This window comes from Ursus maritimus, unplaced genomic scaffold (assembly GCF_017311325.1).
Source record: "Ursus maritimus isolate PB19 unplaced genomic scaffold, ASM1731132v1 scaffold_7, whole genome shotgun sequence".
NCBI lineage: Eukaryota > Metazoa > Chordata > Mammalia > Carnivora > Ursidae > Ursus > Ursus maritimus.
This window is the reverse complement of record NW_024426885.1, coordinates 28,777,620-28,804,882: the sequence shown is the minus strand read 5'-3', so window position 1 is coordinate 28,804,882 and position 27,263 is coordinate 28,777,620. Positions and strand designations below refer to the sequence as shown.

The following is a 27,263-nucleotide window of genomic DNA, read 5'->3' as shown; positions in this document are numbered from 1 at the left end:
TTTCTAAGTGCTTTACTTATTTAGTTCTCACAACAATTCTATGGGGTAAATGATAATTTGTTGCCAATTTTAGAGATGAGAAAATGAGGCCTAGAGTTGTTAAATAACTTTCCCATTGAAACTAAGAATGTCCTTAATATGTGGTCCCCTTCTACTTTATCAATTCATCCTTCTATATAGTCTAGGTTTTACACACTTATTAGTTTATCTATTTTGAGTTGACCGATGAAGCATTTGCAACTGGGGACAATCCATTCTGTGGAACACTGAAATATCTTCCAGGAATTGTGTTTTATCTAGACTGTAAAAATTGGGATAAATGTTTTTCTTCCCCACAGGAGAAAAAAACATCCTTTTGATTAAAGAACTTTTATATATCTCCTGAATCCCCTATAAAGCTAATAAGCAAAGCCTCTTTTCTATTGTAAGGGGCATTTGGTTATTTCAGTAATATTAGAAAATTCCATGTCTTTACTATGTTTTTAGGTTTCTCTTAAAATTCTGGAAAATAACTGATCCATCCCAATTAGCTCTATAGTTTTCTTTCTATAGTAAACTAGTATTCTCTTCTCACACTCTAATTATCTCCACTGACAAAATCACAACAAGTTAAACATTTTTATTTTCCTACAAGGTTACAAATTTCTTTTTATAGTGATAGGTACTTTGCAATAGTAATCTCCACAAACTATTTTTCTAAAACACAACATACTAAATACCTAGGGATATCCCTTTATTATAATACTCCCTCACAATTAAATAGGGTTTTATAATTTGCAAAGTACTTCTATGAACATTATTTCATTTAATCTTGAAAACAATCTTACGAGCTAGTTAGAAATAATTATCCCCATTTTACAGATAAGAAAATGGGTTCATAGCATGTCCTAAACCAAAACACAAGTTAAGTAGAGGAACTAGAAATGAACACCAGGTCTTCTGCCTTTCAGATAGGAAAAGTCACTGTCTCCTCATGAAGTTACCAAGACTCTGAAGTAGGGGTGGGGAGCTTCTTTGACTATAACTTATTGTTGGTGGTTTATTCCTCCCTCTGAGCCCGTCTTTCTCTTCCATCTTTTCCATTTTCAAATCTGATCCAATCTTATCTCTACATCATTAAATTCTGATGCAAGATACAAGTGAGTGAAAAATACACACCTCAAGCCCTAAGTGACTGTAAATGACAGAGAACAAACTGAGGGTTGATGGAGAGGGGTGGGTGGGGGATAGGGTAGATGGTAATGGGTATTAAAGAGGCCACTTCTGATGAGCACTGGATGTTGAATGTAAGTGATGAATCACTGAATTCTACTCCAGAAACCAATATTGCACTGTATGTTAACTAATAAAATTTAAATTAAAAAAATACACCTCAGACTTATTTCGTGGGTGTTCAAAATGGTTTGGTACATATCCAGCTAAATTCAGGGGACCAGTTGAAACAGGGTCCCCTACTCTTCTGCCATCTTGCCCCAGACCATGAGGGACTCTGGACTCCAGGAAACAAACTGAGGGTTACAGAAGGGAGGGGGGTGGGGGGATGGGGTAGCCAGGTGATGGGTATTAAGGAGGGCAGGTGTTGTGATGAGCACTGGGTGTTATACACAACTAATGAATCGCTGAACACTACATCAAACACTAATGCTATACTATATATTGGCTAACTGAACATAAATAAATAAATAAATATTTAATTAATTAATTAATTAAAATACACATCTCATATTTTTAAAGAGCCTATATACTTAGCAAATATGCTGGATTTCAGTCCAGTGCTTTTTATCCTTCCTTTCACAAGGCTTGAATCTCTATCATGATTACCTTAATATAACATAACATAACATAGTATATACTAGATGAGTGCTTCTTATGTGCCTCTTTTATTCTTAATTCCACCTTATTACCTGAATCATTAAAGAATGCAAAACATCGCTCTCACACTGGTATTGAGATTTGTAGAAAACATTAGTTTCTTAAAAGTTTAAAACAGCAAACCACTCCATTTATCACATTTAGAAAATCGTTTCTGAAATCTCTGCAAGAAAAAAATCGTAGAATCAGCTTCAGTTGTGATAATCATTTTATTAATGTATATTTCAACAAGGTTTGGAGACAATTTACATACAGGTTAAACACATTTTATCAATAATATTTCACCAACCATTTTTTAAATCTGCATCAGCTGACTAAAGTGCTAGGGTTCTCATGAACTGCTTTAAGAGCAATTCTGATTTTAATGTAAGAGAAAAATGGTGTAAATTTAAAAATTAAAAAACTATTATTATGTTTTAAACCCCTATTATTTTTACCAAGGTTTGAGTATATAATACTTACAATAGTTGTCACTTACTTGAGGATTTACAGTAAACTGGGCACTGTGTTAAGCTCCAAATATACATGTTACTTAATCTTCATATCAATCCTATGAAATAGATACTATTATTATCCCCATTTTATACCTGAGGCTTAAAGAAGTGATCTTTCCAAAGTCCAACTATTGATAAAGTCAGAATTCTAGTACTGCTGGCCTTTCTGACTCCTAAATTTAAGAAATTACTACTCTTCACTAATTTTTTTTAAACATGTTTCATGTTCTTTTCTCTGACATTAATCTGGTAATAGTCTAGGCATCTTTTGAAATAGAGTAAACTTTCTCTTAAGCAGATCCATTAGTGCTGAAAGGCTAACTATGCCATTATAAATTAATACTTTCTACTCTGACAGCGTAATTAAAAAATTTTTTTTCTGTCATTGGTTTTCTAGCCTTTAATCATTTCTCAGCTAATACAGAAAATGAGTTAGCGTTCTCCCCATAGAATCCTTTCTTAAAAGAACCATGTCCTCCTCTACCTCAACCAACACTAACAACTGAATTTCACATTTGTTATTAATTGAATAGCTTTAAATATTTTTATATTGATTGGCATTTATTCTTAGATCAATATTTAACACCTTGTATTAGTTACCCTGGAAATAAAGAACATATATTCAACTTCTTTTACTCCACGGCTTCTAGCATTGTGCCTTATATACATTTGATTTTCGGTCAGTAAATGGTTGCTTGATAAAAGACTACTCAAAATCCCAAGAGCATATTATTGGAATTTTCATGGAACTGTGGATGAACATTCAACATGCATCTCCCAGGGACTTACACACTGAACATACTAGGTTTTCTTGGAATGAAGAAGGGGAACAAAGTGAACACTAAGTATCTCCTGGACTCATCTTTCTAAGAGGATATCCCACTAGCCTTTTGCAAATATTAATATTCCACAAAGAAGATAGGACTAATTGTAAGGAAACCTTCTTAGTAGCTTAAATCTGTTTTGCTTTTTCAAAGAGGACACAAAAATTTTTATCTAACTCCTGTAAAATAACATTCCTCTCTAAATGAAGAAATTCTAAATAACTGAAGCAGATGGCATTGCATGTTTCTTCTTTGAGAGATGCTTCAGAACTACAGAAGAGTTAAAAGAAGATACTGTCATTATGAACTACAAGACAGAAAACAGCTAAGAACAAAGAAATACAGAGACGCAAAAATAGACAGTTGGAGAACATACTTGTGCTGAGAGGATCTGAGAGTCTGTTAAAAAGCTTATTGTGTTCAGAGAGATTAGCAGGAAAATATTAAGCAGGTATTGCATAACTTCAGACTAACCAGCGTAAACTAAAAAGAGGTCATACTGAAAATGATCTGCAGCAACCCACAAGGCAGATAAAGAGGAAACACTATTTAGAGAAAAAAAAAATCAGTTTATTTTAGTAACACAGCATACCCATCCTATTCAGAAATCTGTTTCTTCTGATTACTCTCTACATAGCATTTCATGACTAATTTATATTATCACCTAGGTAAACAATTATAATTCTATTAAAAATATAAGCATATGGCAAATTAATATTGTTTCTCTCCATTGTCTATGCATAAAATCTAATCATTACCCTAAAGAGAGACCATATTAGCAACTACCATCCAGCCACCAAAAATTAAGATACAAGACCTAAAGAGAATTTTAAATTCCTCTTCTATTTATCCTGCAGGCTTAATCCTCTTAACATGAAATAGATTCTTACATTGGATACTCCTGTAACTGACACCTTTACTGTAGGAACTTGGAAGTCTCAGTGCTCCTTAAACAGTTAAATAATGTATCACATTTTCAACAAAATTAAACTGTAATTTCTCATTCATTTTTACACTTCACATTCTTCCTTCAAGACTCAGGTACTTCCCTATGCCCCAGACCAAGTTACTCAGCGTCCTGACATCTGAGAGTAGAGCACTTCTCTCCTTGTGCTGTTGTAGATCTGCCTGTCAGTCACACCCATAGATAGCAGGCTTATCTGGGACTGAAACACTGATAGGTTCACTTTCACGCTGTTAGTGCCTACCTCTGCATTAGACAGAGTAGCCCCTCAACAGTAATTTTTGGAATACATATATAAATTAATTCTTTAATTGTATAGTTCTTTTTCAATTGGACAGAAGATACTTCATTGCCAGGAGAGAGAGAATTTGCAGGATAGTAGGAGGAGCAAGGAACTCAAGAGCCCAAAGCCTAGATTTTAGTCTCATCTAGGCAACTGTGTGTCCTTGAACAAGTAGCCTCAGTTTATTTACCTGTAATGTGGCAGGGATGGACTTGATTTCTAATAACACTCTCAGCTAAAAATTTATATTTAATTTGGAAATTTTATTATTTGGTTAGCTTTTTATGAGTGTCTTGGAATTCTCGCCTAGAGTACTAAATGCTGAAATGACTTCAGCCAGGCAAACAAAAGAGTTATGCCCAACTGGCACAGGGTGGAATGGATTATTTCCCAGCCAAAAATGGGGTTCCATTCCCATGATGTATCATTCCAAGAATGGAATGATAATGCTAAACAGGAAGCTCTTGTGTTATATGGGGCTAGCTCTTTACTGCCTCTTCTTATGAGAAAAAAAAGAAAAGTAACGAAGTGGCAGCATTGAATGCCCCCCAAACACTCCAGAATGTGTTTTGGCTGCATAAAATGTGGGCTCTGTTCTTCTCTTCCATTAGCCTCTTCTACAAAGAGGTTGAAAATGACATGAAGAAAAAATTTCCATACAGTGGACTGGATACTGCCAGCACATGAGAAAAAAAAAGAAAGAAACAAAAAGGACTCATCACAGATATAATTAAGTTGGAAGAAATAAAAGTAGGGGCGCCTGAGTAGCATAGTTGGTTAAGCCTCCAACTCGGTTTCTGCTCAGGTCATGATCTCAAGGTCATGAGACTGGGGCCCACATTGGGCTCTGCCCTCAGCTCGGAGTCTGCTTGAGATTCTCTCTCCCTCTCCCTCTGCCCCTCCTGCTCATGTTTTCTCTTGCTCTCTCTCAAATAAATAAATAAATCTTTAAAAAAAAAAAAGAAATAAAAATAGTAAACATTATTGTTGAATATGAGACTGGTTGTGTGAGGTCCCCTGAAAATCAGATTCTGCAAATCTACTCATATGGAGAATCAAGAAATACAGGACTGGGAGAAAGTGATGTGATGGAGACAGGAACATAAATAAACAATCGTTAAGGAAGACAGGCCAATTTATTCTCCAAAAATCATATCCTAATAAATAAGTTTGTGTCATAAGCAAACATCTCTTAAACACCATATATAGAATTATCTAACTCAAAGACACAACAATGTTATTTTGGGGGTTTTTCTCCTAAGAAAATATTATCATGAAGCTACTTTAGAAGAAAAAGACATGTTCCTTAGCATTAGTTTCCTGTACTGTTTCCTACTTAGCATATACTCTTCTTTTGAGTAGGCCCACTTGAAAAGGAGATTGGTTTTCAGCTCCTGGTTGGCTCTTTAGCCAAAAGTTTTCTCTGTAAAGAAAGGAGCAGCAGCCACAGAACAAATGTGGAAACTGCTCCTCAAGGTGTGTGCAGAAGCTCCACCCTTGACAGGTATACTGTAACAGGTATATCTCTGTGCCTTAAGAACATAGGATAATAAGCATCCTCCCCTATTCTAAAATGAAGTATGACTTCAATGCACAGGAAAGAGTAAGATTTATCAAGAAGACTCATCGAGAGATGGAAGAAAAAGGATGGCAGAGGAAAAGGGGACCCTATTTCAACCAGTCCCCTGAATTGATCTGGAAATCTACCAGACAATTCTGAATACCTACAAAATCAGCCTGAGATGTAAGAAGATATATCTGGATCTCTACAAACAGAATATCTCTGGCAGTTGGTCTCGAGGTATGAAGTGGGGAGTCGAGATTCTGTGGGCAGATATCAGAAAATAAACAGAAGGGGGAGGGAGCCTCCATGAACTTGAGCTGGGAAGGCAAAAGACTCCTGTGATAGGGGCTAAGCAAAGACTTGCAGACCGGTAGCAGCGGGGAAAGGACTTTAGGGCAGCCCCACAGACTGAAACTGGGAGCTACGGGTGCACCTGCGCGAACCAGGGGCGGCTTGAGGTTTTAGAAGTGCAAAAGGCAGAGACGCGCCCAGCCCTGGGAGTGACAGCTGGGAGTGCTGCTGTGGGGTGCACAACCCAGGAGATTGCAGTTTTTAACAGCACAGACAGAAACAGAGACACTGTGGCCTGGAGAGCTCAGTGAAGAGCGCAGACTGTGATCTCTCTGTTCTGAGACAGAGGTTTGGATGTGGTCACTTCTGCTCTGACTCTTGGAAGAGACACGGAAAGCCACCAGGGAAAGCCCCCAGAGAACAAAAGCCCCCCCAAAACTGGTTTGCACTGAGCCCACCCCCGCCCCCCCGCATAGGGGGCAGGGCAACTCTGCCCAAACAGGATTGCCTGAGTAACAGTGCGGCAGGCCCCTACCCCAGAAGACAGGCTGGAAGAACAAGAGGCCAACAACCCTAAGGTCCCTATAAAATAGGTACATCTTCCTTGGGTTGTGGTTAATACTTAGGACTCTACATTCCCTCAATCACCCCTCAACAGAATGACTAAGAGGAGGAACCCCCAACAAAGAAAAGAAGCAGAGACTGTGGTCTCTGACACAGAACTAATGGATATATATATAACCAAAATGTCAGAAATAGACTTCAGAGTAACAATTATGAAGGCGATATCTAGGCTTCAGAAAAATATTAACAACAATATAGAATCTCTAAGGGCAGAAACGAGATCTAATCAGGCCGAACTTAAAAATGCTATGAATGAAATGCAGTCTAAACTTGATACTCTTGACTGCCAGGGTAAATGAGGCAGAAGAACAAATTAGTGAGCTAGAGGATAAGATGATAGAAAAGAAGGAAACCAAGGTGGCATGGGAAAAACAGATTAAAACCCAAGGGATCAAACTGAAAGAGATTAATGACTCAATGAAATGTTAATATCAGAATTATTAGGATCCCTGAGGGGGTGGAGAGAGAGAGGACTAGAAGATATATTTGAGCAAATCGTAGCTGTGAACTTCCCTAATCTGGGGAAGGAAACAAGCATTAGTGTCCAAGAGGCAGAGAAGACCCCTCCCAGGATCAAGGAGAACAGACCGACGTCACGACATATAATAAATAGTACAATTCGCAACTATTAGATCCAAGGAAACAATCTTGAAAGCAGCGAGGGGGAGAGATTTCTTATGTACAGAGGGAGGTACATCAGAATAATGTCAGATCTGTCCACAGAGACCTGGCAAGCCAAAAAGGGCTGGCAAGACATATTCAGGGTACTAAATGAGAAGAACATGCAGCCAAGGATACTTTATCCAGCAAGGCTGTCATTCAGAATGGATGGAGAGACAAGGAGCTTCCAAGACCAGCAGAAACTGAAAGGATATATGACCACCAAGCCGGCCCTGCAAGAAATACTAAAGGGAGTTCTATAAAAGGAGAAAGACCCCAAGAGTTTCTATACATTTACAGAGACAATCTACAGAAACAAGACTTTACAGGCAACATAATGACAATAAAATCATATCTTTCAATAATCACTCTCAACGTGAATGACTTTAATGCTCCCAGAGTTGCAGACTGGATAAAAAGACATGACTCATCTATATGCTGTCTACAAGAGACTCACTTTAAATCTAAAGATACCTCCAGACTGAAAGTGAGGGGACGGAGAACCATTTTTCATGCCAATGGACCTTAAAAGAAGGCTGGGGTAGCAATTCTCGTATCAGACAAATTAGATTCTAAGCTAAAGACTGTAGCAAGAGATACAGAAGGACACTATATCATTCTTAAAGGGTTTATGCAACAAGAGGATCTAACAATTGTAAATATCCATGACCCAACATGGGAGCAGGCAACTACATAAGCCAACTGCTAACCAAAATAGACATATTGATAATAATACGTTAATAGTAGGAGACCTCAACACTCCACTCTCAGCAATAGACAGATCATCTAAGCAGAAAATCAACAAAGAAACAAGTGCTTTGGATGACACGCTGGACCAGATGGATCTCATAGACATATACAGAACATTCCACCCTAAAACAATAGAATAGTCATTCTTCTCAAACGCATATAGAACTTTCTCCAGAATAGACCACATACTGGGTCATAAATCAGGTCTCAACTGATGCCAAAAGACTAAGATTATTCCCTGCATATTCTCAGATCACAATGCTTTGAAACTGAAACTCAATCACAAGAAAAAATTTGGAAGAAATCCAAACACTTGGAAGCTAAAGACCATCCTGCTTAAGAATGTTTGGGTCAACCAGGAAATCAAAGAAGAACTTAAACAATTCATGGAAACCAATGAGAATGAAAATACATCCATCCAAAACCTATGGGATACTGCAAAGGCGGTCCTAAGGAGGAAATACATAGCCTTCCAAGCCTCGCTCAAAAAAAAAACAGAAAAATCCCAAATACATAAACTACCTTTACGCCTTAAAGAACTAGAGAAAGAACAACAAATAAACCCTAAGCCACACAGGAGAAGAAAAATAATTAAAATTAGAGCAGAGATCAATGAATTAGAAACCAGAAATACAGTACAGCAGATCAACGAAACTAGAAGCTGGTTCTTTGAAAGAATCAGTAAGATTGATAAACTACTGGCCAGACTTATCCAAAAGAAAGAGAAAGGACCCAAATTAATAAAATTATGAATGAAAGGGGAGAGATCGGGGCGCCTGGGTAGCACAGTGGTTAAGCAACTGCCTTCAGCTCAGGGCGTGATCCCAGCATTCTGGGTTCGAGCTCCACATGAGGCTCCTCCACTAAGAGCCTGCTTCTTCCTCTCCCACTCCCCCTGCTTGTGTTCCCTCTCTCGCTGGCTGTCTCTCTCTGTCAAATAAATAAATAAAATCTTTAAAAAAAAAAAAAAAAAAGAAAGGGGAGAGATCATGCCTAACACCAAGGAAATAGAAACAATTATTAGAAATTATACAACTATATGCCAACAAATTAAGCAACCTGGAAGGAATGGAAGCCTTCCTGGAAACCTATAAACTACCAAGACTGAAACAGGAAGAAATTGACAATCTGAATAGACCGATGACCAGTAACAAAATTGAAGCAGTGATCAAAAACCTCCCAAAACACAAGAGTCCAGGGCCTGATGGATTCCCTGGGGAATTCTACCAAACATTCAAAGAAGAAATAATACCTATTCTCCTGAAGCTGTTTCAAAAAACAGAAATAGAAGGAAAACTTCCAAACTCATTCTATGATGCATTACTTTGATCCCCAAACCAGGCAAAGACCCCATCAAAAAGGAGAATTACAGACTGATATCCCTGATGAATATGGATACCAAAATTATCAACAAGATCCTAGCTAATAGGATCCACAGTACATTGAAAGGATTATCCACCACGACCATGTGGGATTTCTTCCTGGGATGCAAGGGCGGTTCAACATTCGCAAATCAATGTGATAGAACACATTAACAAGAGAAGAGACAAAAACCATACGAACCTCTCAATTGATACAGAAAAAGTATTTGACAAAATACAACATCCTTTCCTGATTAAAACTCTTCAGAGTGTGGGAATAGAGGGTACATTCCTCAATTTCATAAAAACCATCTATGAAAAGCCCAGAGTGAATACATTCTCAATGGGGAAAAGCTGAGAGCCTTTCCCTTAAGATCAGGAACATGACAAGGATGTCCACTCTTACCACTATTGTTCAGATAGTACTAGAAGTCCTAGCAAGGGCAATCAGACAACAAAAAGAAAAAAAGGTATTCAAACTGGCAAAGAAGTCAAACTCTCTCTTTGCAGATGATATGATACCTTATGTGGAAAACCCAAAAGACTCCACTTCCAAATTACTGGAACTCAAACAGCAATTCAGTAATGTGGCAGGATACAAAATCAATGCACAGAAATCAGTTGCTTTCCTATACACTAAAAATGTAACTGTAGAAAGAGAAATTAGGTAATCGATTCTATTTACAATAGCACCAAAACCCATAAGATACCTTGGAATAAACCTAACCAGAGGTAAAGGATCTATACTCTAGAAACTACAGAACACTTACAAAAGAAATTGAAGAAAACACAAAAAGATGGAAAAACATTCCATGCTCATGGATCGAAAGAACAAACATTGTTAAAATGTCTATGCTGCCCAGAGCAATCTATAATTTCAACGCCATCCCGATCAAAATACCAATGGCATTTTTCAAAGTGCTGGAACGAACAATCCTAAAATTTGTATGGAACCAGAAAAGACCCCGAATAACCAAGGAAATGTTAAAAAAGAAAAACAAAGCTGGGGGCATCACGTTGCCTGATTTCAAGCTATATTACAAAGCTGTCATCACCAAGACAGCATGGTACTGGCACAAAAACAGACACGTAGATCAACGGAACAGAATACAGAGCCCAGAAATGGACCCTCAACTCTACGGTCAACTAATCATTGACAAAGCAGGAAAAAACATCCAATGGAAAAAAGACAGTCTCTTCAATAAATGGTGCTGGGAAAATTGGACAGCTATATACAGAAGAATAAAACTTGACCATTTTCTCACACCATACACAAAGATAAACTCTAAATGGATGAAAGACTTCAATGTGATACAGGAATCCATCAAAATCCTGGAGAAGAACATAGGCAATAACCGCTTCAACATTGGCCACAGCAAATTCTTTCAAGACACATCTCCAAAGGCAAGGGAAACAAAAGCAAAAATGAATTTTTGGGACTTCATCAAGATAAAAAGCTTCTGCACAACAAAGGAAATAGTCAACAAAACAAAGAGGCAACCCACAGAATGGGAGAAGATATTTGCAAATGACACTACAGATAAAGGGTTGGTATCTAAGAGCTATTAAGAACTTCAAAAACTCAACCCCCAAAGAACAAATAATCAAGTCAGAAAATGGGCAGAAGACATGAACTTCTCCAAAGAAGACATACGAATGGCTAATAGACACATGAAAAAATGTTCCACATCATTAGCCATCAGGGAAATTCAAATCAAAACCACACTGAGATACCACCTTATACCAGTTAGAATGGCAAAAAATGACAAGGCAAGAAACAACAAATGTTGGAGTGGATGTGGAGAAACAGGAACCCTGTTACACTGTTGGTGGGAATGCAAGTTGGTACAGCCACTTTGGAAAACAGTATGGAGTTCCTCAAAAAGTTAAAAACAGAGCTACTCTATGACCCAGCAATTGCACTACTGCGTATTTACCCCAAAGGTACAGATATAGTGAAAAGAAGGGCCACATGCACCCCAATGTTCATAGCAGCAATGTCCACAACAGCCAAACTGTGGAAGGAGCTGAAATGCCCTTCAACAGATGAATGGATAAAGATGATGTGGTCCATATATACAATGGAATATTACTCAGCCATCAGAAAGGATGAATACCCACCATTTGCAGCGACATGGATGGAACTGGAGGGGATTATGCTAAGTGAAATAAGTCAAGCAGAGAAAGACAATTATCATATGGTCTCACTTATATGTAGAACATAAGTAATAGCATGGAGGACATTAGCAGAAGGAAGGGAAAAATGAAGGGGGGACATCAGAGGGGGAGATGAACCATGAGAGACTATGGACTCCGGGAAACAAACTGAGGGTTTCAGAGGGGAGGATGGTGGGGGGATGGGTTAGCTCAGCGATGGGTAATAAGGAGGGCATGTATTGCATGGACCACTGGGTATTATACGCAAACAATGATTCATGGAATACTACATTAAAAACTAATGAAGTACTGTATGGTGACTAAACTAACATAATAAAACTAAAAAAAAAAAGACTCATCTATATGATGATAGAGTCCCATCTTCACAAATATTTTCAGGAAATATGGAAGTTGGTAATTGAAAAGGCTTTTTACTGGATTAAATGAATTTTATTTAAATCCTGATGATAGAAGAAAAATATTTTTATTCTATCTTTTGTTAATGGATTAAGAAACCCAAAAATTCTATTGCAATTATCCAAAAGATTCCTAAAAGTATCATTCAAATCTTCACTATTAGTCATCTTTCCTTTCATAAAACAGAAATCTCTGACAAGTTTGTAGAGGATCAACACATTCACTTGTTTAATACATACTACAATGTATGTAGAGAGAAGGAAGAAAATTTTTTGATGAATTAAACATAAAATATGTTTTATATTATCTAAATTTAAAATTAAGAATGCAGAGGATTTCTGAACCTACTTGATCATCCTCTTACAGTGTCTCTTGAAGAGTAGAAGTTCTTAATTTTAAGGAAGTTCGACTTTTCATCTCATAACTCATGCTATTGACTAAACCCAAGGTCACCTAGATTTTCTTCTATGTCATCTTCTAGAAGTTTTACAGTTTGATGTTTTACTTTTGGATCTATGATTCATTCTGAGTTAATTTCTATGAAAGGTTTTTTTTAATGTGGATATCTAGTTGTTTCAGCAGAATGTGTTGAAAAGACTAACCTTTCTCCATTGAATTACCTTTCCTCTTATCAAAGATCAGTTTGTCAAAGACCAGTTCAGATACTTGTGTGGGTCTACTCCTGAGCTCTCTATTCCATCCCATGATCTATTTGTCTATTCTTTCACCAATACCACATTATCTTGATCACTGCAACTTTACAGCAAGTCTTGAAGTTGGGTAGTGTACAGTCCTCTGACTTTGTTCCTTCTCAGTATTGTGTTGGCTATTCTAGGTCTTTTGCCTTTCCATATAAACATTGGTGTGTGGGGTGCCTGGGTGGCTCAGTCATTAAGTGTCTGCCTTCGGCTGAGGGCGTGATCCCAGAGTCCTGGGATCCAGCCCCGCATCGGGCTCCTCCACTGGGAGTCTGCTTCTTCCTCTCCCCCCGCCCCCCCACCGTTTGTGTTCCTTCTCTCACTGGCTGTCTCTCTCACTGTCAAATAAATAAATAAAATATTTTTTAAAAATTGGTGTGTAATTTTCAGTTCATAATTTTGTATCCTTTGTCTTAAAGAGGGCAAATAAAACTTTATGAACTACAGACCCCATAAACTCAGAACCTACTTTTATGTGACAATTCAAGCCACAAGTGTAGATTAAAACCTGGAGGAAGAAAACAGAAGGTGAGGCCCCGATGTATATCCTCACACAAGCAAAAGAGAGAGATGAGAAAAAGAACCAGAAGAACAAAGAAAGACTGAGATCCTCCAAGTTGCTCAAAATTCCTAATTCCAAACCACATCTGCAGGTACAGACATATGATATCTCTAATTCTAGTGTACAAAAAAAAAAGTATGGTACTTACTTGTAAACTAATTTTTTATTTGAAGGCACCAGAAGCTGCCAACAAATTTGAAGAAAACCACCCCTCTGCTTTTCCCTTTGTTTGCCAAACAGTCCATAACTTTTGAAATAAGGGCTAACCAGAATTTTTATGTAAGAGCAAAAACTCAAAGATCATTAGCACCACTTCCTTCATGAAGACCTCTCTGATTCCCCTAAGCCAATCCAGACTATTCCTCTAATATAGCCCTAATCGCAGTGAGCTATAATTGTTTGCATGTTTGTCTCATTATATTATACTTTCAGGGAGGGCAGGGATCAAATCAAGTCTTATCTACATATCCCCAGTGGACAGCATAGTACTAGCACATATAAGTGTTCAGATATGGGATGAATAAATATTGACAAAAGGCAGATACTATGATTCCAAATTTATAAATGAGGAAGCTCAGGCTTGCCCCGGTGTACATGTGAAACAAATGGCGAAGCTGAAATCCAGGTTTCTCAAGTGCAAAAATATCTCCCTAATATATTAACCATAAATCACTGTAACAATAATATATTTTAAAACATTAATCACCTGAGACTCAAGTGGCTATTCCAAATGGAACAAAATGTTATTTTTCCCTGCTGCATAGTACAATTTATCACTTCCTACTTCCACCATACTTTCACTCACCCAGATTATATGTGAAGCTTAATCTGTAGACCTGTAAGTTTTCTTCATACTAAGGAAAGGAACTGGTAAACTATAACAGCTGAAGCTATTACATTCAAAGGAAATAGAACAAAAACTAAAGAAATTGTAGGATGGTTGCATTTCTCCTGTTCAGAACTCTAACAGAGACTAGAGCTGCTCTAGGGGAAAAGGGTGGGAAGCATGTTCACGTGCTCATGCCCCTATAATCTCTATAAATACTCTACTTCCTCCAAAGCCTCCGCCCTTACACACACACACACACACACACACACACACACCGCCACACACACCAGATGCATGAAAACCTTTAGTCCTGACAACAATCATGAAACTTAAGGACTTGCTTCTTTTGAAATCTATTTAGCTCTTTTTCACTTTGCATCGTGACAGTACCTGAGACATGAGCTTATTTATGGAAGATTCCCTGAAGGACAATCTCTTTATTAATAATAACAACATAATAATTATAATAACACAACATAGTTAACACTCACTGAGTGTATGGCTTTGTATTAAGCACTTCATAATATTAGTTAATCTACACCTCACAAACCATGTAAAATATTACTTTCCCTATTTCACAAATGGGAATGAGATGAAGTAGTTTGCCCAAGCTCCACACAACAAATACATGGTCAGCACAGAATCAAAACCTGGGTCTGTTTAACCCTAAAGTTTCTGCTCACATCTACCATCTTACACTGCTTTGAGGAACAAAGAACATCATAGGTTGGTGGCCTCCAAATTTTTTTGATTGCAGATGAGTGAACATTTTTATCATAAATCATCCAAATATAAGTATTAATATATGTGAAATATACGATTACATATACGTAATACATATATGTATTACACATGCACTTCATGCAGTTACATTTTAGTGACGTTACAAAACATAGGTCAAAATAGAAACTTTAAATTAATCAGCTAAAAATTAAATAAGCAATATTTTAAAGTTGTTTTATTTTTATAATGGTTCAAAAACCTTCCTTCTCCTATTTTAAAAATAGTATTAATAATAATACCTGGCATTATTAAACTTTCAATAAGACACATTATTGAAAATAATATGAAAATTCAATTAATTACAATTTCAAATAGTCTTCTTGATAATTCAGAAATTTCTGGATAACTTCTTGCCAGATTATTTTTACCAAATTATGTGGTTGACAAAGATTGTATGTAAGTGTTGAATCACTAAATCGTACACCTGAAACTAATATTACACAATATGTTAACTACGTGGAATATAAATAAAAACTTTAAAAAAAAAAACAACCATCATCTTTGCCATTTTCTTTTTGTTCCTTTGTGCTGGCATTATTAGAACCATATTATACCAATTTCTTTTTTACAAAATCTCTTTAAATCCACTTACCTGGGCACATGTGAACTGCAGCATTTTGAAATACACTGAAAATAAACTAACAGATGATGAACATTATCAATTCCTCCCAATTATGAAAATTCTCACTCCAGTCTCAGAATAAATAAAAATGTATAAAACTAATAATTATCTGATAGTAATTAATTATTAGCAAAACTCTTCTACTCAATGAGGTTTTATCTGCACATCTCCTGGAGTGCTCATACACCCTCTCCCATACCTGCTTCGCCCTTGGAGATCACTGACCTAAATATTCTAAAATACACCACTAACCTAACATAATAAAACCGGACCTGCGTAGAACTATCAGAATTTAATTCATTGTCCAAAAAAACCACTTTTATTCCATTACGTTTGATGCGATACCATGAGCCTAACTGAAGGAATGTAGGAGAAACTGCTTTCATAGTGAGGGAAAAGGAGAACTAAAGTTAAAATGAATTCAAAGGACTCCTTCCTACATCATCTTTCACAGACTATGGCTGAAAAGCAAGAAATAATCATCATTTCTGCACGTCTCCCAACACAAATACTCCTGCAAACAAGGAAGTTCATTCTGTGATTCATACAGACAAAGCTTGCAACAGCTTGGGAGAGAATCAATCGATGCCCCCAAATCTAATTTTGAGAGAAGCAGAACATGAGCACGTTTTAAAAGACATCCTTTAGTGATTATACTAATTGTCAATACAACCAAATGTACAGTTTGTATAATTATATCCTCTTTTATGTTATGAATTTTCTTATCATATTTACTGAAATGTAATTTTATGTCTGTTAAATCAAAGAAACTGAGTTTGTAAAAAACATTTTTTCACTTATGTGATGGTTCATAAGAGGACCTATCAGCCAGAGTGTATCTTTGTACTTAAAACCATAAAGCAGGGCACCTGGGTTGGTTAAGCATCTGCCTTCAGCTCAGGTCATAATCTTGGGGTCCTGGGATTGAGCCCCACATCAAGCTCCCTGCTCCACAGGGGCCTGCTTCTCCCTCTCCCTCTGCCTGCCACTCCCCCTGCTTGTGCTCTCTCTGTCAAATAAAATCTAAAACAAAACAAAGCAAAACAAAAAACCATAAAGCAGCTAGAAGAAAGGGGAACTTCTAGTCATTTATTTAACCTCATGGCTGTGTGCCTGTATATGATCACTGACTTTTATGTAGACATTTCATTATGTTGATAACAGCATTAGACTCATTCTAATACGTATAATACCACCTAATTTCTATCCTGCTCAGTATCAGAGCTTCATGTTAAGATAATCAGGAAAAGTCTAATACCAAGTAATATTCATCTAGTTAGTGTCATGCCTTCAAGGAACTCAAAATGCTTGACCAAAAAATTATGAACAATGCTTCCCACATGACATATTTTCAGACCTTTCTTTTCTAGGATACTGAGTGACTCTTTGTGCTGTATTTTACTGATGCTTACATACATCTTAGATAACTGAAAAATCCAAGGTTCAGAGTGGTAGGGAAATTTATCATGAAGTTACCACAAGTTAACAGCAGAGCTCAAAATAGTTTCTGATTGGTTTTATCTTACCATATTGTGTCAACTGACGTTTTTAAAAACAGACAAATGTCAGTACCAGAAGAGAAACTGAGCTACCCAAGAGTACTAATTGCATTTGAAAGTACAGTAACATTAATCACAATAATAAATCTAACAAATATGGGTGCTTACTTACTGTACACCATGCATTGTACTAAAGCATTATGCACACAATCTCATTTAATCCTCAAATTCTCTGAGATATGAGTTCTGAACAGGAGAAATATCATTTTATGCCTGAGGAAATCAAAGCTAAAGAGAGGATAAAAATTTGCCCAAGATAGGAAAGCTGGTAAGCGGCTGTTCGAGTCAAACTCAGACTGATTCCAAAGCTCACATGCTGAACGAACATAACTAGGTAGAATTAAAAACTGCCCAACCACTTGTGTATCTCTGCACCAAGGGACCACTGTGATTACTTCATTAATAAAGACATGAAGCAGATTCATTTATGAAGTATTTTCACACTCATTATCTTATTATTCAAACAGAGATCAGAACACTATTTCTCTAGTTTTAACACACTCTGAGGCGATGATTCCCAAAAGTAACTACAAAAAGAAAACCAATGCATATATTACTGCTAACCTATTAATGATGGGAACATTGATGCTTAGAATATACTAATGAGGGGTGCCTGGGTGGCTCAGTCTTTAAGCATCTGCCTTCGGCTCAGGGCGTGATCCCAGGGTCCCGGGATCGAGCCCTGCATCGGGCTCCGTCCTCCACTGGGAGCCTGCTTCTTCCTCTCCCACTCCCCCTGCTTGTGTTCCCTCTCTCGCTGGCTGTCTCTCTCTCTGTCAAATAAATAAATAATATCTTAAAAAAAAAAAAAGAACATACTAATGATTGATTACACAGCTGGAAGGTCTCAGCTAAGAGACACCTTCCCTGACTGCCATATCTAAAGTAGTCTCTGCTCCAAACCTGCCAACCTCATCACTCTCACAGTGATGTCACAGTAGTTCGACTGCTAACAGATAATGCAGATAAAAAGTGCCATGGGAGAGATGGAAGACCAGAGCCAGACTGACTAAGTGGAAAAACAAAACAAAACAAAAAAAACACTGCTAACCTGCTGCCCAGAGACAAGAGTTGATGAGAAGTGGCCAGGGAGAAGTAGTGAGAGGGGCTGCAAGACACCTAGAATTCAAGCAGGCCATGTGGCCCAGAGGCTGGATGTATAAGACCTCAGATATCACCACAGAGCAGAACCACACACCACGATAAAAACTGTTGTGAGCTAGGAACACCAAGGGCAATAGAGACAAGAGCCAAATTGCTAACCTGCCCGGGGTGAGCACAGAGGAAGAAAGATACAGAAAAGAAAAACAAAATTTAAAGACTACTAAACTACGTACTCAACAAAAATAAACTTTTTACACTTTTTTTTTGCAATATACATGACAAAGGATTACTATCACTGATACATAAAAAGGATCTTACAATTCAACAAGAAATTGACCAATAACCCAATAAAGAAATGGACAATTCATAGGAGAAATAAAAATGACAGTTAACCTCATTAGTAATTAATGAACTATAATTAGAAATGATGCCATATCAATTATAATCTATTACACTAACACATATAAAAAGATAGGAAATAATCGGCATTAGCAAAAAACAGAATAAACTTGTTTTCTCTTATGCACTGTTGATATAAGTATAAATTGACATGACCTTCCTAAAAGTCCATTTACTATTTTGAAAAAAATCCACTTACTAAATGTATCAAAAGTTTAAATGTTCATTCCTTTGACATAGCTCTCATACTTCTAGAAGTGTACAAAGATACATATGTAATGGTGTTCATCATAGCGTGGTTTAAAACATGAAAAATTAAAGATAACTATGATGTCTATCAATAAAAGATCAGTTAAATAATTACAATATATCCATAAAACACAACACTAATGTAGCCATTAAAAAGAATATAAGCCTATATTCTTTGATATCGAAAGATATTCACAAAATATTGAGAATGTTACAAAATAACAAGCATGTATTATATTATTTGGTTTGTATAAACTGATATGTGGCTCCTATATGTTTATAACTTATGTATATGTGTGTACAGATAGAGATGTCTAAAAAGATATTAATAAAAATATTTTTATCTCTACTATAATAAAAATAATAAAGTTGCTCTCATTTTGAAAAAATATATTTTTACTTTAAAGTATTAATTTTAGTGGATAAATATTCAGATATTTATGCACATGAAATAATGAAGTCATTTCACTGAAATGTGAAAAGCACCCATTACCAGTATTTTTCAATATTGTTTGTGAGGGTTTTAGAAATTAAACGGAAAATATTCGGTAAAAATTTAGAAAAGAGGGGCGCCTGGGTGGCGCAGTCGTTAAGCGTCTGCCTTCAGCTCAGGGCGTGATCCTGGCATTTCAGGATCGAGCCCCGCATCAGGCTCCTCCGCTGGGAGCCTGCTTCTTCCTCTCCCACTTCCCCTGCTTGTGTTCCCTCTCTCGCTGGCTGTCTCTGTCAAATACATAAATAAAACCTTTTAGAAAAGAAACTAAAATCTACCTTTGTCTTTGACCAATAGCTTCTTTCTTACACTGGAAATAAGTTATAAAGACAGAGAAATTCACTCTCAACATTAGCAAAGGTATAAAATATTAAAGAATAAGTTTAAAAAGGCACAGGGAAAAACTTATGAAATATTTTCAAATGACATAAAACAAGAACTGAACAAGTAAGGAGATGTAACATATTCTTAAGTGGAAGACTTAATGTCAGAAAAATATCAATCCCCTCCAAATCAGGATGTAAACTGAATACAATTCCAATCAGAATCCAGTGATGAGTATTCTTGAACTGGAAGAAATGAGAAACTCATTTCAAAAAGTAATTATATGAGAATAGCTATGAAAACCTTGGGGAAAAAAATGAGAGAGTGGTAATAAACCTTACCAGATATCAAAACAGTATAGCACTGGCACAGAAATAAAGAACAGAAAAATGACAGAAAATACAGTTCAGAAAGAGGTACACATATATGTGGGAGTAAAATATATAACATATATGATGTTCCAATTTTGTGGTAAAATAATGTTTTATTTTAAAAACAGTGCATTCATAGCTTGGAAGAAAATAATGTGATATACTTACATCACACTAATATAAACATAAATTCCAGTTGTAGTAAGAGAGTAAAGCTCTAAATTAAAAACAGAGTAAAAAGATGAAGGATATCCAGGAAAATGGTTTGCAATACATATGACAAAGGATTAATATTCCTAATTCACAAAGAGTACTTACAAACTGATCAACACTAATTTTTAAAAAAAGGACAAAGAATATGAATAGGTAACTCACAAAACAAAATGCAAATCAACAATAAATATGTGAAAATTTACTCTCTGGCTATCACCAGAAAATTGCAACAATGAGATAATAATTCTCACCTGTTAGGCTAAGAAAGATTGAAAAGAACACTGATACCCATTGCTAATGAGAATGCCAGAAAATAACTGCTCTCATACACTGCTAGTAGGAATGAGAATTATTATAATCTTTTCTGAAAATTCTCTGGCAAAAGTGCATCACAATTTCAAATGCAAACCAAAAAAATTTCATAAATTGGAGTCATCAAAATTAAGACTCTGCTCTCTAAAAGAAACTGTTAAGAAAATGAAAAGACAGCATGCCTGGGTGACTCAGTCTGCCTTTGGCTCAGGTCATGATTCCAGGGTCCTGGGATGGAGTCCCGCATCAGGCTCCCTGGTCTGCAGGGAGCCTGCTTCTCCCTCTCCACCCTGCTCGTGCTCTCTCTCACTATCTCTGTGTGTCTCTCTCTCTCTCAGATAAATAAAATCTTAAAAAAAAAAAAAAAAAAGAAAAAGAAAAGAAAAAGGGGCGTCTGGGTGGCTCAGTCGGTTAAGCATCTGACTCTTGATTTTGGCTCAGATCATTATCTCAGGGTTGTGAGATCGAGAGCCTGACATTGGGCTCTGCACTGGGCGTGGAGCCTACTTAAGATTCTCTCTCTCCCTCTGCTCCTCCCCTATGCCCCTCCCCCCTAAAAAAATTCTCTTTCTCCCTCTCCCTTTGCCCCTCCCCCTCTCTAAAAAAAAAAAAAGGAAAAAGTCACAGAAAAAACAAATTTGCAAATCACTTATCTGAAAAGGGGCTTATTGCCCAAAATATATACAGAACTCTCAAAACTCAATAGTAAGAAAACAAAACTCATTTTTTTTTTAATGGGCAAAGGGCTTAAATGACACTTTACCAAAGAAGATATATAGATGGCAAATAAACACCTAAGAGATGTTCAATACCATTAGTCATAAGGTAAACTGCAAATTAAAACCATGAGATACTACTATATATTCACTAGAGTAGCTAAAATTTAAATGACAGACAATACTAATTGTTGGCAAAATGTGGATGAACTAGAACTCTCACATACTGTTGTAATACACGGTAGTTTCAGCCACTTTGGAAAACAATCTGACAGCTTCTTTTAAGTTAAACAAATACCATGAAATCAAGCATTCCCATTCCTAGGTACTGTACTATCTAAGAGAAAAGAAAAAATATGTCAACATAAAGAGCTGAGAACAACTGTTTATAGTGGCTTTATTCATAATCACCAAAAACTAGAAACAAACCAACAGAGGAATGGATAAATAAATTGTAGCATGTTCACAACATGAAATATTACTCAGCAATAAAAAGGAATGAAATGCTGATACATGAAACAAGTGAATGACTCTCAGAAAGAATTATACTAAATGAAAGAAATCAGACACACAACCACTTTATTATTCCATTTATACAACATTTAGGAACAAATATCAGATCAGATACAACTAAGGACTGGAAGGAGAAAAAGAAGATTGCAAAGGGAGACAAGAGAACTTCTAGGGTGAGGGAAATCTGTATCTTGATGGTGGTGGTGGCTATTTGACTCTATTATATATACATTTGTGAAAATTTATTTTTTTCTTATAAATTCTACCACAAAAAACCTGATTTTATAAAATTTAAAAATACAAACCCTTCATTAAAAAATAAAAAGATAAAAAAATAAAAAATAAAAAAATAAAAAAAAAATACAAACCTTTTGACCCAGTCATCCAACTTTGAGAAATCTACTCTACAGAAATAAATGTGTCAACATGTATAGAAATTGTACAATGACAGGGAAATGGTTAAATAAAGTTATATTTAATACCATAGAATGGAATGCAAATAACTTAAAGGACCTGGAAATAGTCCTCTGAGCATTATGATTTATGGGAACTGAAAGAACAGTTCTCATTCCACTGATGTGAGCCCTTTGCTCAACTAAAATTAGAAGAATGGGCCACAACAGGGAAGTATGAGCTTCTTTTGCTCAATTCATTTGCCACAGTAACACAGGAAAGCTGACCACAGGGATCCCAATCCACTTTAGAATCTAAGACTGAAAGAGGAGGTACAAAACAAAAAGTGGCAGCAATTAACATGAGAAGAGTCCTCATTTGGAAAGCATCTTAAGTAATGCCATCCATTTATAATAGTTTCTGTTCAGGCTGCCTGGTTATAGAGGGTTGACTATGACTTCACAGCACAAATAAATTTTGTTTAAATTTGACCTCGTTCCAAGATCATTCACTATGCTCCATATGCTATGCAGAATGCTGTACAAATATGACATTCCTTGTCCTCCAGAAGCTTATGTTCTAAACAAAATCCTAGAGAATACATTGCCCCTTAAGGCTGACTTTTTCATTTGATTATAGGAATCTACCACAAAAGTTGAATTTATGCCTCAAAAAGTATGGGAGTGGGGCAAGGTGAGGGGAAATGAATAACTGAATCTGAACCTACAAAAGTTACTAATTAGCTGTCAAAATTATTCCAAGTGAATTCATAAATCATATACACAGAAGAACATTTCCAACAAATATATAGAACTTTATTACATTATGAATCATGAAAACACAAAGAAATGGAAGAACAATCCCTGTTCTTTCTTAAAAGCTCCGGGACAAACTAGAAGCTACAGGACAAGCATACATCCGTGTGTTGTGAGTCAGTGTGAAAAGTGCAGCATGTTACTTGTCACCATTTAAAATAGTTCTATCACTGTTGTTCTATTGGTATTACTCCATCACCTTCCCAAAACCTTGGAGTTTATTTCAAAAACCCTCTAGATTAGGTGAAGCTAACATTATTTCCATTGCTATGTAAATCATTCACATAAAAACATTAAAACATGTTTAATACCATGCAAAAATATAATCCACTTTTCCAAAACTATGATATAAGAAGGAATACTTCAATAAGATACACACATTAAAGAACTGTTATTAGTCTCTGTTAACTGGACTGTCACTAAGGACTGCAGCATTGTTTCCTTTTATTGAATGGTCAGAAGACCTTCAAAGCTAGATTATCATTTGCCCACATCTGAGGGGTGGTTGTTTAAGAGAGACTGTGAGCTGGAATGTCGAGTATGAAGGCATGCCTCTCACTCACGCTGACAGTAACATCAGCCAAAGATGAACATCTAAGAAGGAGGACTTGCTAGTGAGGTGGAGGGCAACAACCATCATTTTAGCATGCTTTTAACTATTTGACATTTCACTTTATCAATTTTCTACTACATTGATTTTATTAATTTTTTCCCATACTATGATCTTAGTTATCCAATTTTAAAATAAAGAATATACCATTAACGGACCAGGAAACAATTATGATACCCTGCTACCACCTATATACATGAAATTCTGTAAATAATTGAGAAGAAGGGTTGAGAGGAGGGCAGAAGCATGAAGAAAATGATCTCTGAGATTTTTGGAGGCCCAGTTTCCTCATCCTGTTCCACATAAATACTTTCATTGCAGACATTTCAAATATTATGCCAGAGTTATACAAAATAAGTGGAACATCACCAAGCAGAAATCCTAAAGTAGGTGTTCTGAACATGTTGGTAAAGAAAGTCACTTCATTTGAGAGGTCTCTGCCCCTTCAACCTCACCCTCCTTACCAATATACATTCATCACTGAAAAGGGAAATATTTACAAAAGTTAGTTTAGTTATGTTTAAATATTATGTTTAGCTGTCTGGAGACCATGTTCTCAAAATTTATACAAGAAATCAAGGATTAAACTTCGTAACAATTAGGAAACCACACTGTGTAAAATCAAAGACTTAGTTAAAGAACATTAAAATAGTTTTACCATTGGTGCTAAATTGAAAGTGACTACATCTCTTCCCAACACCTGGAACCAAAACCTTTTGAACTTTCATGTAAACAAACTGGGGCACACCAAATGCTCTGTCTGCATCAAGGTACCACCTCTGTACACGCATTTGGGTGAAAAATGTGGAAAATGCCTAAGGACTCTTTGAAGCAGCTTGGGAGAAGTGAGAGCAGGAAAGAGGCTCTTCTCTAGGGTAAGTTTGTTTAGTGGAAAGTAAGCAAGTTGTCAGGGTAAAAGTTGACAATGTTGATTCCAACAGTTTGAACTGCGAATAAACATCCAAAGGGATTATGTTACTGAGAATTAGAAAAGATTCCATTGAACTCAATAGAACACTTGTGTTTTCAAAGATAATATGCCTTCAAGCTACACTCTGGATCCACAATTTAGGGTTAGAATTACCTTAAGCCCTTTCTATGCCACATTAAAGAACAAGGGTCTGACCTCTTTAATACAGACCTAAAATTAAAATAAGAATGGAATAAAAATATTTTATTTCTAATAACTGAATTAGAAAATACTAAATACATGTACATTTGTACACCTGAGACAGAATAAGGAAATTTGGAAAAAAAATCTATGTTCTTCCCAAACATCTAAACTTAAATAGTTTCACCAACCAACTTAGGGAAATAATGCACTGGCCATAAATCACTTTTAAGTTTTCTCCCCTTAATGACCTATCAAAGAGCAAAAAAACAAGGCCTATACTTATGAAATCCATAATCCTCTTCTCTGCTCACCAAAGCCACATTTAAATCTGGCTTTTATCTCATGCTGTTGGGTTTTCTACCAGGTACCAGATGAAAAGTTGGAAGACACTTGTGCTTTTTCTAAAGCAAAACAATTTGGTTGCCACTCAGCAATTCCTGGTAAAATGCCAGGAAGCCTATAAAAAAAGTTAAAATTTTCCATGGGGCGCCTGGGTGGCGCAGTTATTAAGCACGTGCCTTCGGCTCAGGGCGTGATCCTGGCGTTATGGGATCGAGCCCCACATCGGGCTCCCTGCTCTGCTGGGAGCCTGCTTCTTCCTCTCCCACTTCCCCTGCTTGTGTTCCCTCTCTCTGGCTGTCTCTCTCTGTCAAGTAAATAAATAAAATCTTTAAAAAAAAAAAAGTTAAAATTTTCCTAACTTGGAGTTTACAAAAATAAGTGTGAGATGTACATAGCCTGTCAGACATTCCATCTCTTTATTTTTCAAATATTCATAAGCAAGGGGAAAACAGACACTTTTGATTTGTTAAACTTTATTTAGATCAATATACGCAGGTATGCCTTGCATGCCCTCAAGAAAATGGAGGTAACTTAGACAGCTCTTCTTAATCCATCTCAAGTCCACCATGATTCTCACATTAGAGTTTGCTGTTAGAATCTTCTCCAAAGCTTGACGGAAGCATGCAACTCACACGCTCTTTACCAACCAAGTTTGCAGGCAGCTCTGCAAAAAGTTGCTTCTCCTTTGAGCTCTCACACAAATTCAATTCCCTCCTTGAACCAAGGATGTAAGGGAGTATGGCTGAATCATAGCCTCTTTGCTCTTAAAAAGAAACTCAAATTCTCCAGATATTTTCAAACTCCACCAGGAATAGAACATTCTCAGCTCAGCCTGTGGATCATTATCTCTTTTACATTTCATCTTTATGTTCACTGGGTTCATAGAAAGGGCATACACAGAAAGAGGAAAATAGCTGCTTCTTAGACACCAAATTTAGTAATTCTTTCAGATCTACTGGCACACATCTAAGAAGTCATATTTTTATAAGGCTTCATTAGGTTTTCCTTGGTTCTGCCTTTTGAGAACACACATGCTGAGTTGCCTATAACCTCAAGCCAAAATACATCTGTAAACTACAAGAAATATTTTTTATAGGAAGACAAAAGTCATCACAATTTAAAAAGGGATATAGTGGGTAGAGACAGATGTGGGCTCATCTAGAGTCCATTTTAATGTCTCCCAGGCATCAAGTTATTAACTAATGGAGGCCAACAATCTACAATGCTCTAAGATTCCAGACAACTTCAACAGCCTTACCTGTTAATACGAGATTACTGTAAGTATTAGAGAATTGCTCCTTTAGAAGGACAAGATGCATCTGAGCTGCCTTCTCCCGCTGGAGCTCCAGCATAACATCGGGGTGCTGAGCAATCTTGCAGCCTTTCTGTTTATCCAGGGCAACATCACTTCGAACAATGTCTACAAAAAGAAATAAATGCAGGCAGCAAAACCAAAATAAAACAAAAAAACAAAAAACCATATACACATCAAAGTCTTGTTTCACCCCAAATGACAGAATTTATAACCTCCCAGTATTTCATCAGAATGAAGAGATTCATAAGTAATAAACCTGAAGAGCCTCCAATTTCATGACATATTCTGCAAATTTCTCCGGTCATTTCCAAATTCTTTGGCAATTTCCATTTTATTACCTCACTGTGACCTCATTTAAGATTCTCACTCCTCCATTCTACTCTCAGTTCACCTCCAGGACTTACGCACTTCCTAGGGCCTTTTCTTAACAACCTGTACCATTCTCCAGGGAAAAAAATATACAATCTTGTCTGAACACTAGGGACTATGATTATCTCCTCTACCTCATGCTATAGGACCAGGTGATAGCTCCTGCATGTATATTCGGGATATGTGGCCTGTTTTCAAATTTACCTCCCAGCTAGCCCATTCAGCTCAAATTAGGGCTATCACTCTGTGGGTTAACTACTCAGGATTTCTCCTATCTTTCATGTGCCTCTAGCTGCA

The 27,263-nt window shown here is 36.6% G+C and overlaps 1 protein-coding gene across 1 annotated transcript in view; it reads right to left on the bottom strand.

Moving 5' to 3' along the window:
* HPSE2 (heparanase 2 (inactive)) overlaps positions 1-27,263 on the bottom strand; it is a 634,212-nt gene that overhangs the window by 548,919 nt on the left and 58,030 nt on the right. The window contains exon 3 of the mRNA XM_008704932.1: positions 26,541-26,702. Within this exon, the coding sequence (XP_008703154.1) occupies positions 26,541-26,702 (162 nt within the window). The remainder of the gene's footprint in view (positions 1-26,540; positions 26,703-27,263) is intronic.